Source organism: Oryctolagus cuniculus, chromosome 13 (genome assembly GCF_964237555.1).
Source record: "Oryctolagus cuniculus chromosome 13, mOryCun1.1, whole genome shotgun sequence".
NCBI lineage: Eukaryota > Metazoa > Chordata > Mammalia > Lagomorpha > Leporidae > Oryctolagus > Oryctolagus cuniculus.
In genome coordinates this window covers 25,951,080-25,963,651 of record NC_091444.1, presented here as the reverse complement: position 1 = coordinate 25,963,651, position 12,572 = coordinate 25,951,080, and the positions used below count along the sequence as shown (strand labels likewise).

General features: G+C 42.3%; 1 protein-coding gene across 10 annotated transcripts in view; it reads right to left on the bottom strand.

Annotated features, from left to right (window-relative positions):
• Window positions 1-12,572, bottom strand: part of RCOR3 (REST corepressor 3) — a 57,655-nt gene that overhangs the window by 29,805 nt on the left and 15,278 nt on the right. For all 10 annotated transcript variants that reach the window (XR_011381424.1, XR_011381422.1, XR_011381423.1 and 7 more), the window contains exons 5-7: window positions 11,076-11,237; window positions 9,597-9,721; window positions 8,850-8,928 (exon numbers count right to left, since the gene is read on the bottom strand). Coding sequence is in view for 7 of the 10 variants with exons in the window: in XM_051820536.2 (XP_051676496.1) it covers window positions 8,850-8,928; window positions 9,597-9,721; window positions 11,076-11,237 (366 nt within the window). In the remaining 3 variants the exon portion in view is untranslated. The remainder of the gene's footprint in view (window positions 1-8,849; window positions 8,929-9,596; window positions 9,722-11,075; window positions 11,238-12,572) is intronic.

Below are 12,572 nucleotides of genomic sequence, written 5' to 3'. Positions count from 1 at the left end.
TGTAAGCAAGCAGTAAAAATATGGATTTCAACCACGGAAGTGACAGGCTGAACTTAACACACACAAAACCTTGGAACAGAGTCCCGTCCTTCTCAAGCATGGAAGGGCATTTATGAAAACTTCATATTCTAGGTGTGGAGGTTTAAAATACGGCAGCAAATTTCCCATCACCCCTGCCATGACAAGTAGGGGTCCACTTCCCCTTGTCTTGATTTTGGACCAACTTGAGTGACTGCTACCCACAGAATATAACAGAAGTGACACTGAGTAATTCCCAGGGCTGGGCCAGCAACAGCTGGGTGGCTTCCACTCAGTGCTTTGGGGATTAATTACGTGGAAGGAAACCAGCCATCATGGGAAGAAGGCAGACTCCTCAGAGACCACCAGGCTGGCGAGACCACACGGGATTGCTCAGCTGACAGCCAGCATCCGTTACAGCAATGTGAATGAGTCAGACACCTTCAGTCACACCCTACTTGATGCTGAAACACAAACATCATTCTCTTTAAAATAAAGAATTCAAAAGAAGTTTGCTACCATAACTTCTATTCAAGGTTATACTGGTGATGTTAACCAGTTCAGTAAAGAAAGGAACAAGAAGTGTAAAGATGGAAAAGAAACAAAATTGCCATTATTTTTAGGTAACACAAAATCTCTACAGAGGAAATCCAAAATAATCTACGAATGAATTACACCAAGGTTTCACTTCTCCCCAGTTGGTAAGTTCAGGGGAATGTCTAACAGGGCCATCCTAGAGCACAGGCTTGAACAACAGTCTTAAGAATGGCCAAGGTATTCACTCCTTAAGAAAAACTGCCAAACAGTGGAATCTACCCGTAGAGTTTCAAGTCTTACTGTAAAATTATAGTAGCTGAGATAGTATAGGATAGGCAAAGATTATTTAAATGCTAAGAAGAGCAGAATAAAGAGCTATGTGTTTATAAAAGCCATATACATATCTATGTGTATATATATAGATATGTAATAGTAAAAACATTCCTTGCAACACATTTAACCAAAAGATTAGTATCCAGAACACACAAAACACCTAGTAAGAAAAAAATGGCACACATTCTGTCTTTAAGAAAAAAGACAAACAGAAAAGTAGGTTAAAAAAAAAAAAAAAAACACAAACAAGTACTTTAAAAAGGACACCATAATAGCCAAGAATAGATGGAGAGGCCAGCATTGTGGCAAAGTGGGTAAAACCACTTGTCTGTGATGCTGGCATCACATATGGGTGCTGGTTCGTGTCTGGCTGCTCCACTTCCCATCCAGCTACCTGCTATGGTCTGGGAAAAGCAGTGGAAGATGGCCCAAGTGTTTGGGCCCCTGCCACCCACATGGGAGACTCAGATGAAGCTCCTGGCTTCAGACTGGCTCTGCCTTGGCCATAGTAGCAGCCATGTGGGGAGTGAACCAACAGATGGAAGATTCATCTCTCTCTTTCAAATAAAATAAATCAATCTTAAAAAAGATGGAAAAATGTTCAATCTCATTAGTTAACTGATGAATAAAGTTGAGAACACAGTGAGATATCATCTTGTATTGTCAGATTTGTAACATTTACAGGTCTCATCAATATGACGCATTGGCAAGAAGTGGACAGAGTACTCTCACAGTCCAATGGAAGTATGCCAACTATATACAATAATCTGCCATCAGAGCCAGCACCATGGCATAGCAAGTTAAGCCACCGCCTGCAGTGCCGGCATCCCATATGGGCGCTGGTTCAAGTCCCGGCTGTATCCTAAAATAGGCTATGTCCTAAAATACAGTAATCATACAACAAAAATTTCTGGGGCCATATTACTTAATATGTCACTTGTGATTTTTTGATGGAACAACCTGTGTTGTGTATTCCAGGACAACGTCATCCTTCTTTCCTGACAATGGTACCCTACCATCATGACAAAAAACACCTTCATAATTTCTAAATGCTGCTCATGGGGATAATGTTATACCTAGCTGAGAACTACGGTCCCAGAGGAACACTTACACATATGTACCTAGGACATGACCATATCGGCATTTCTCATAACCATAAAAGACTGGCAATAATGTCCACTGACAGAAGAGTGATTAAGTTGGAGTGTATATACACGACGGAACAGTGGAAAACAGATTGAAAATTAATGGCCAAAACAAAAACTACTGAAGAATACATATAATATGAATCCATTTAAATAAAGTTTGAAATCGACAAAAACAGTTAACTCAGATAGATACAGATGTAGATACAGGATAGATGATAAAATTTTTAAAAAGGAAATGAATAATTAATAAATTTCACGAAGGAAGTTCCCTCTGGAGAGAAGGGAGGTGTATGCAGATACACATGATTTTTGTTTTAAGATTTATTTATCGAAAGGCAGAGTACGGAGGGAGGGAAAGACAAAAATCTTCCATCCGCTGGTTCACTTCTTAAGCAGCCACAATGGCTGGTAGGCCGAAGCCAGGAGCATGGAACTTTATCTTGTCTCCCAAATGGGCGGCAGGGGCCCAAGCACTCAGGCCATCTTCCACTGCTTTCTCAGACACATCAGCAGGAAGCTGGGTTGGAAGTGGAGCTTCCAGGACTCAAATCAGCACCCATAGAGGGTGCCAGCGTCTCAGATGAGGCCCAACCCACTGCACCACAACACTGGCCCCTGACTTCCGTTGTTTAAGCTCAGTGGTGGATACAATGGTGTTTTTTTTTTTTTTTTGACAGGCAGAGTGGACAGTGAGAGAGAGAGAGAGAGAGAAAGGTCTTCCTTTGCCGTTGGTTCACCCTCCAATGGCCGCCGCGGCTGGTGCGCTGTGGCCGGCGCACCGCGCTGATCCGATGGCAGGAGCCAGGAGCCAGGTGCTTCTCCTGGTCTCCCATGGGGTGCAGGGCCCAAGCACCTGGGCCATCCTCCACTGCACTCCCTGGCCACAGCAGAGAGCTGGCCTGGAAGAGGGGCAGCCGGGACAGAATCCGGCGCCCCAACCGGGACTAGAACCCGGTGTGCCGGCGCCGCTAGGCGGAGGATTAGCCTAGTGAGCCACGGCGCTGGCCGATACAATGGTGTTTTAAAAATTATCTTTAAACTGCATATGGTTGATAGTGTGTGTAACTCACAATTTTTATAAGTTAAAATAGAGGCCTGCACTGTGGTACAGTGGGCTGAGCTGCACTCTCCGACACCAGCATTCCAAATGGGAGCGCCGGTTTGTGGCCTGACATCTCTGATTCTGATCCGACTCCCTGTTAACGCATCTGGAAAGCAGCAGAAGATGGCTTCAGTGCCTGGCCCCTCACCACTCACATGGCAGGCCCAGAGTTCTTGGTTTTAGCCTGGTTCAGCCATGGCTGTTTGTAACCATTTGGGAAGTGAACCAGCAGATGGAAGATATCTTTCTCCCCACCTCTCCTTTCCTCTCCCTGTCTTTCAAACAAAATAAATTAATTTTTTAAAAAAGTTAAACATTCTATGTAAAGTTAACAATATGCAAAAGCAGCTATAGACATATATAGGGGCCAGCGTTGTGGCGTAGCAGGTAAAGCTGCTGCCTGCAGTGCCGACTTCCCATATGGGTGCCAGTTAGAGTCCCGGCTGCTACACTTCCCATCCAGCTCTCTGCTATGGCCTGGGAAAGCAGTAGATGGCCCAGGTCCTTGGACCCCTGCACCATGTGCGAGACCTGGAAGAAGCTCCAGCTCCTGGCTTTGGATAGGCCCAGCTCTGGCCATTGCGGCCAACTGGGGAGTGATTCAGCGGATGGAACACCTCTCTCTCTGTGTAACTCTGACTTTCAAATAAATAAATAGAGTTTGTGTTCTACCTTATAGCAAAAGCCTTAGAGGGTTGCAAGCAGTTCTGTCTTCAAAAAGCTCAAGTTGGGGGTGAGTGTTGTGGTGCAGCAGGTCAAGCCATGGCTTGGGAGGCCCACATCCCACATCCCAGTGCTTGGGATCAACTCCTGCCTCTGCTTCAAACATACCTTTCTGCTAAAGCACCGGGAGGCGGCAGATGATGGCCCAATTACTCAGATACAATTACATGGGATCTTCCAGATGGGATACTAGAACGGAGCTCTGGCTTTGGCCTGGCCCAACTCTGGTTGAGTACGTATGAAAAGTGAACCAGCAGCTGGAACATCTCCCACTCTCTCTGTCACTCTTTCAAGTAAATACTGTTTTCTTTTTCTTGTTAAAAAGGTTGTTTTAGCAGCAGGGTAGTCAACAGACTGGGAAAGGTGGTGTGAGAAGTCTGGAGGCACAGACAGGAGAGAAAATACTCATGATAACTCCGAGACGAGAACCTAAAAATAAGGCAGCCAAAAGGATAAAGAGGACAAATCTCAATGATCTGAGAGAGAATTTAAAACAATAATGACAAAATGAACGGAGAAAGTGAGAGAAAAATATATCACTAAAATTGATATGCAATGGTTAAAAAGGTAGACAAGAATCAAAAGATAGTGTTATAAAAGACAAAGGCAGATTTTCAGGAAGAAAAGAGCGTCAATAACATGAGATGATACAGAAAGCACAAATAGAATACAGTGAGAAACTGACCACTCGATGTGGCAGTTAGGTCACTGATAACTTCTTCTAGCAGTGAAACTGAGAAGCAGAAGCCCAAGTGAAGCAAACTCAACAATGATGTTATGCCAAGGAATATGGCTTTTTCTAGGCTGGTTAAGAGATAGCTGTGTTTTTAAATTCAGAAGACTTGAATACACTTTTTTTTTTTTTTTTTTTGATAGGCAGAGTGGACAGTGAGAGACAGACAGAGAGAAAGGTCTTCCTTTTGCCGTTGGTTCACCCTCCAATGGCTGCCGCGGCCAGCGCACTGCGCTGATCCGATGGCAGGAGCCAGGTGCTTCTCCTGGTTTCCCATGGGGTGCAGGGCCCAAGCACCTGGGCCATCCTCCACTGCACTCCCTGGCCACAGCAGAGAGCGGGCCTGGAAGAGGGGCAACCAGGACAGAATCCGGCGCCCCAACCAGGACTAGAACCTGGTGTGCCAAGCCTAGTGAGCCACGGTGCCGGCCTGAATACACTTTTGGACTACAGTGGAGAGGTTGGAAATATAGCAAAGAGAAAAGAATAACCGATGGAGAAAGTTACAGAACAGAGATAAAGGGATGGACAGGATCAAACAAGCAGGACACTGTACAGAACAAGAGAAGGGACTTTGCTTACTGTGAGACAGAGGCATAAGACTAGTGAAAATCTCCCATACACAATGTACTGTGCAGAGTGCTGGGGGATACAAAATAAATCATTCAGTCTTTGTCTTCAGAGAGCTAGCAGCTTAGTGGGCAAATGCAGTAACTGTGATATAATGTACATATATAATGTATAAAGTACAAACACACTAAGAGGAGGGCAGAACAGGAGCAGGAGGTGAGCAGAAGGGCTGGAATTGCAGGGAGCTTCTCTCCGCATTTCCCCTGTGAAGCAGAGGCAGCCATCTGCCAAGTGTTGGGTGAGGCAGTGTCAGGCAATGTGTAGGAAGGAAGGAATGCTCAAAACAGTTGGCCAGAAAATAAAACACAACTTACATTCATGATCTACCATGTCCTGGGTAAACCTTTTGAGAATCTTTGATTTTCAAAAAAAATCCTAGCATTTTCATTTTACCAATGACAACACTGAGACTTAGAGGTTAAACACTGAAAGGCACTAAGGTCTAGCTGAGACTGAAAACTAGAGTAGCAATAATTATATAATTGTGTCAGACTCTCCTGCTGTGCCTCTCAAACCAAGAGTAACAACTGATCAACATTATGGGTTTATAGAGCTAGGGAAGTTTTACAGGAAGGATAAAGGAAATGTGGTATTAAAGTACTAGAGAAATGGGTAAAAAAGCAATTGAAGTTGTTCACTGGGCCCATGATTCCAGGAAGCAAAGATAAGGCAGATTTGGAGAGGAAAAATGAAGGAATCAAGGAATTCCAGAATATTCAGCAGTAGAAAGAAATTAGTCAAATACAATGTTGAGATAGAGCTAGATTTTTAAAACTTGATTGATGGAAGAGTTCAAGGTGGTGACTGACAGACCAGAATGGGTCCATGGCACTGAGCGTCTGAAGACGAAAGGAATCTGAGATCAATTCAGATCCGCTGTCTCCAATTTCGATGTTACTTTCAGGTCCGGCGCTCTGGCACAGCGGGTAAAGCCGCCACCCGCAATGCTGGCATCCCATGTGGGCACCGGTGCAAGACCTGGCTGCTTCACTTCTGATCTAGCTCTCTGCTATGGCCTGGGAAAGCAGAAGACAGCACAAGTCCTTGGGCCCCTGCACCCGCGTGGGAGACATGGAAGAAGCTCCTGGCTCCTGGCTTCGGATAGGCTCAGCTCTGGCTGTTGCAGCCATCTGGGGAGTGAACCAACGGTTGGATCACCTCCCTCCCTCCCTCTCTCTCATTTTCTCTGCCTCTCCTTCTCTCTGTGTAACTCTGCTTTTCAAATAAATAAATAAATCTTTTAAAAAAATGTTATTTTCATTAGTCCATAGCTGCCTGTACCTACAAGCCTCTATCATCATTCTACTTGTTTACAATGAAGTTAATTCCTTGCCGTATTAAACACAGTGTGCTTATCAATGTAACCTCTTCTTACTGACTTTAAGTGATCACTATTATCATCGCACTGAGGAGTATGAGTGGTTTTCTGGAGATTCTTCCATCTGTTCTTTGAGGCAGCGTTCAATTTTTACTGCTGAGCACACTCCTGCTATTTCCTTCTAAATTGGCACAAAACATTTTCATAAAAAACTAGATAACAAAACCATAAAGCTTCATTTCATACCTAATACTGTATCATCTAAGGATGGCTTTTCTATGGATTAATGACTAGGAGTCATAGTAGGACTTATACACTTCTGAGTAGATGAGTTAACCAGAAACATTATTTAAACCACTGGCTGACTGAAGTTCAGATATTACTGTAATTTCAAAAACCTCGAAGTAGTATTGACTTTTACTACCTCCTAAACCATTAGACAAAAAAGCTTTTTGGCGTTGCAGCACACGGGGTGCCATCTGTGACGCTGGCATCCAATACGAGCACCAGTTCCCAGCTGCTCCATTTCCAATTCAGCTCCCTGCTAATGTACCTGGGAAAACAGTAGAAGATGGCCCAAATATGTGGGTGCCTGTCACCCAGGTGGGAGACCTAGCTGGAATTCCTGGCTCCTGGTTGTGGCCTGGCCCAGCCCTGGCCGTTGCAGCCATCTGGGGAGCAAACTAGTAGAAGGAAGCTCTCTCTCTCTCTCTCTCTCTCTCCCTCTCCGTAACTCTGCCTGGCAAACAAGTAAAAACAACACTGTGGCAAAAAAAAAAAAAAAAAAAAAAAAAAAAAAAAGAAAGAAAGAAAGAAAAAAAAGTCCTACATGAAAGATCTCTGTGAGATCCCAGTGGAAAGAGGTGGCCATCAAAAAAGGATGTACTTTTCTCTGAAAGGTGGAGAGAACTTCTACTTTGCTTATGGCTTTGTCTAAATACTGACGGAGACTGTGAATTCAAAAGGCTTCCATAGCTGTGGCAGCTCACATCAAGAGCCTCGGCTGATCACTGATGTCATATGTAAGAGTGTTAATTGTTAAATTAACAACCGGAGGCCGGCGCCGCGGCTCAATAGGCTAATCCTCCACCTTGCGGCGCTGGCACACCGGATTCTGTCCCAGTTGCCCCTCTTTCAGGCCAGCTCTCTGCTGTGGCCAGGGAGTGCAGTGGAGGATGACCCAAGTGCTTGGGCCCTGCACCCCATGGGAGACCAAGATAAGCATCTGGCTCCTGGCTTCGGATCAGTGCGGTGCGCCGGCTGCAGCGCACTGGCCACGGCGGCCTTTGGAGGGTGAACCAACAGCAAAGGAAGACCTTTCTCTCTCTCTCTCTCTCTCTCACTGTCCACTCTGCCTGTCCAAAATAAATAAATAAATAAATAAACAAACAACAGGAGTCACTGTGCACTTACTTCACATGCAGGACCTCTGTCCTCAATGAGTTGTATTATGAGAATTAACTATAAAACTTGTTCTCAAACAGTTTGTGTGGGTGTGTGCACAAATTGCTGAAGTCTGTACTTAGTATAGAGTTGGTCTTCTGTGTATAAAGTTAATTGAAAATGAATTTTAGGTCGGCGCTGTGGCTCACTAGGCTAATCTTCCACCTACGGTGCCAGAACTCTGGGTTCTAGTCCCGGTTGGGGCGCCAGTTCCGTCCCGGTTGCCCCTCTTCCAGTCCAGCACTCTGCTGTGGCCCGGGAGGGCAGTGGAGGATGGCCCAAGTGCTTGGGCCCTGCACCTGCATGGGAGACCAGGAGGAAGCACCTGGCTCCTGGCTTTGGATCAGTGCAGTGTGCCGGCCATAGTGGCCATTTGTTGGGTGAACAAACAGAAGGAAGACCTTTCTCTCTGTCTCTCTCACTGTCTAACTCTGCCTGTCAAAAAAAAAAAAAAAAAAAAAGAATTTTAATAGAGAAGGGGACAGGGAATGGGAGAGAGGAGACAGGGTGGGAGTGGGGGTAGGAGGGCAGGTATGGTGGGAAGAATCACTGCATTTCTAAAGTTGTACTTATGAAATTTGTACTCATTAAATGAAAGGTTTATTTAGGGAAAAAAGAAAAGAACTGTTAAACAGAAAAAACCTATTATGTTATTAATGCTATACGTTAATACTTAAATACAGAAAATCAATGCAATATGTAGTAACTTCACTATTAAAATAAGTTTCAAAATGTTATCATGCTAACTAAATCTAAATTATGAAAAAATCAACTAAAATTATAAAAAATATTTTCTTAATACCAAGCATCATTTTTTTTTTTCAGTAAATTTGCAGAAAAATTTCAAGCACTTCTTATCATTACCTCCTTTTTGGCTTCTTTCTTGGGATCATAATCACTATCATTCCCATCCATTGGGTGTGTTTCTTCCACATCATCATCACTGAGAAAAAACAAATATTAGTAACTTTAGTTCCCTTCTTTTCATTTTACTCCAATGCTCTTACTAATGTAATGTATCTTCTGGTAATTTTACTCAATATTCTTTAACAGAACAAGAGTTCTTGGGAGGAGGAATTTATCATTTAGATTTCTATAGGACTTACAAATATTTACCCTTTGGGGCTTATAGAATCATTTTAGAAAACATTTCTACCTAAAGCTTAGAGACCCAGTGGGAAAAGGGATTTAGAAAGAAATGTCACTTAGGGAAAAGAACACATACAACTTGATATAATACTTCTCATTTCAGTTCTTTCATTAGAGAATAAAAACAGATAAAAATCAGAAAACTAAATGATATACGACCAGAAAGATACAATCATAGTAATTCAGTTAATCAAGTAATTATGGAAAAGCATTTTCCACAGAATATAATCTTAATATGTATGGAATACTAAAAGAATGCATTTATGATTACAATTAAGAGTTGAAGAGAGGTCTTAACTATTAAGACTTCTGGTCACTTGGCTTTTCCTATCAGAGCAGAAACAGGAATGTAAGGAAAAGATGTCTTTACAATGTGTTTTGGTAATCTTTCTGTCTTAGTAAATAGAAGTTGTCCAATATAATGTCCCTGAAAGTGTAACTATACAGAGGCATACAACCTACCTGTCCCCCTGGTTGTGTCTATTAGCTAGTTTACGAGCCTGGCGATCCATCAAACTTGTCCTAGAGCGAGTTTTTTTCCAGGAATAATAATATTTTACAAGACTTGCGATTGTCTTATCTGGAAGCTTAAAAGAATCATGTTAATATTGGTAACTGTTAATTCATAAACTGATGAACAAAATAGTAATATTTTTAATATTATTCTTTGATAAAAGCATCAATGAAAAATATTTCCTGGGTGTCTTTATGAATTACAGGATTGAAAAGGGGTGTTACAGTCACAGTATCCTCTCCTGCTATGTCATTTCTGAATGAACGTTCCTGTTCTGTGGGGAAGAGAGGATATCAAAAACTCTGAATTTCCCAGAAGTCCTACCATAGCATGTCTGCATCCAGTACTGGTTTTCCTTAAAGAGCTATTCAATTTTTTTTTCCTCTGTGAATTGGACTTTTTTGAGATACAATTCAGATAACATAAAATTCACCAATGCACCAATGCTAAGTGATTTCCGTAGGTTCACTAAGTTCACAAGGTGGTGCAGCTGCCACCTCTATCCAACTCCAGAACATTTTCATAACCCCAGAAGGAAATCTTATACCTAGTGGCAGTCATCCCTCTACTCCTCCTTTCCCCTAGTCTCTGGCAACCACGAATCTACCTTCTGCCTCTATGGACTTGCCCATTCTGGACATTTCATATAACTGGAATATGTCACATAATATGTGTCTGGTTTTCTTCATTTTGCAGTATTTTTTTTTAAGAACTACTTTGAAATTTTTAACAATAGATTTTTTATTTGTTTAGTTTTAAATCTAAATTTTAAATGACAAATAATGTAAACAGGTTTTATCCACCAAATAGTCTTTGAGTATTAAAATGATAAATGATCACACACTGATCTGTCATACCAGTAAACAAGGATGCAAATCGCTCACCAAAAATATTCTCTTCAGTTATGGAAGGCATCTAGATATATTTGCAAACATTACCTAATTTTTTACCACTCTGGTTAAGATGGTTTAAATGTAGAAACTTCTCAGATTTATATTATTTTGATATAATACTAAGAATCTAAGAACTAGAAATAGTAGGTTTTTTCTTTAAAACAAAACTTCAACAGCATCTGGACAATACTGAAACAATTCAGAAATTTTTAAAAATGGGTTTTCATATCCAAAAAAAGCATGAAATAGAAAATGAAATCATAATGTCAAAATTAAAATATTTAAAAATAAAGTTGAAATTCAATTACATATATTTAAGTCATATCAAAACTAGTTTGTTATTACAATGCAACAACACACAACTCTCATGTATGGGTGTAGAAAATAGGACTATATGCAAATATACCAATTTCAAAGTATTTTAAAAGGTAAAATCAAATTGGAGAACTTTTTAATTTAATAATTAGGGAGTATTCAACAGTAGCATACGATGTCATTAAGGTACGAATCACATGAAGAACAAAATTACCATACCATTTGCTGAATCCTGTGAAAGCTCTTCCCATGGAAACTAAATGCTTGTTCAAATAAGACTTTATCTTCCACTGTCCACTCATCCGGGAAGGGAGTAAAATTAGGGAGATCAGCAAGGGACTTCTCAATGTTATGTTTATGCCAGAACAACATGCCAAGTGCCTTTGAAGAGAAATATTTCTCTTTGGTTTTAATGGACTTACAATCCATCACATTTAAGAAAGGTAAACACAACTTCGATTGTAATCTTAAACCTACGACTCAGAGTGAAAATAAACTCCCAGTTCGAAGCTTTTAAAGGCGGTGCCCAGGCAGCAGACCTCATTTATCTAGTTCCCTTAAATCAGAGTCCCAGCACAACGAATGTTCATACATGCCATATCTGTTGCAGAATCTCAGAAAAACATCGAGCTGGGCAGGGTGACTTTAAGTTCTGAAGCAGGTTTCTAGGCTTCTACCAAGATTTTCACCCAGGGGCCAGTGCTGTGGCGTAGTAGGATAGGCCTCCGCCTGTGGAGCCAGCATCCCATATGGGCACCGGTTTAAGTCCCACCTGCTCCTTTTCCAATCCAGCTCTCTGCTATTGCCTGGGAAAGCAGCAGAAGATGGCCCAAGTCCTTGGGCCCCTGCACCCACATGGGAGACCAGGAAGAAGCTCTTGGCTCCTGACTTTGGATCCTCCCAGCTCAGGCTGTTGCAGCCATTTGGGGAGTGAACCAGTGGATGGAAGACCATTCTCTCTGTCTCTACCTCTCTGTCTGTAACTCTACCTCGCAAATAAAAAAAATTTTTAGAAGACAAGACATTGACCCATGCTTTCTGGTGAAATTTGTCAATGTGCAGGGGGAAATAAGCTAAAAAGAAGATATCCAGTATATCCACACTTAAACAGTCATTGCTTGAAGGACACAATCAATTATAACATAGAGCAGAGACATTCAGTCAGTAGTTAGTAGAGAAATATTTAAATTTTAACCTTTTAGAAGTATGTCACAGGCTAAGTACTTTCAAGAAGAACACTTCCATTGCAACTTTAACAATTTTGTATTTTGCAACTTTTATTTTATTTATTTTTTTATTTTTTATTCATTTATTTTATTATTTTTTTTTTTTGACAGGCAGAGTGGACAGTGAGAGAGAGAGACAGAGAGAGAAAGGTCTTCCTTTGCCGTTGGTTCACCCTCCAATGGCCGCCGCTGCAGCCGGCGCACCGCGCTGATCCGATGACAGGAGCCAGGATCCAGGTGCTTTTCCTGGTCTCCCATGGGGTGCAGGGCCCAAGCACCTGGGCCATCCTCCACTGCACTCCCTGGCCATAGCAGAGAGCTGGCCTGGAAGGGGGGCAACCGGGACAGAATCCGGCGCCCCGACCGGGACTAGAACCCGGTGTGCCTGCGCCGCAAGGTGGAGGATTAGCCTACTGAGCCACGGCGCCGGCCCTATTCATTTATTTTTTTGACAGGCAGAGTGGACAGTGAGAGAGAGAGAGGCAGAGAG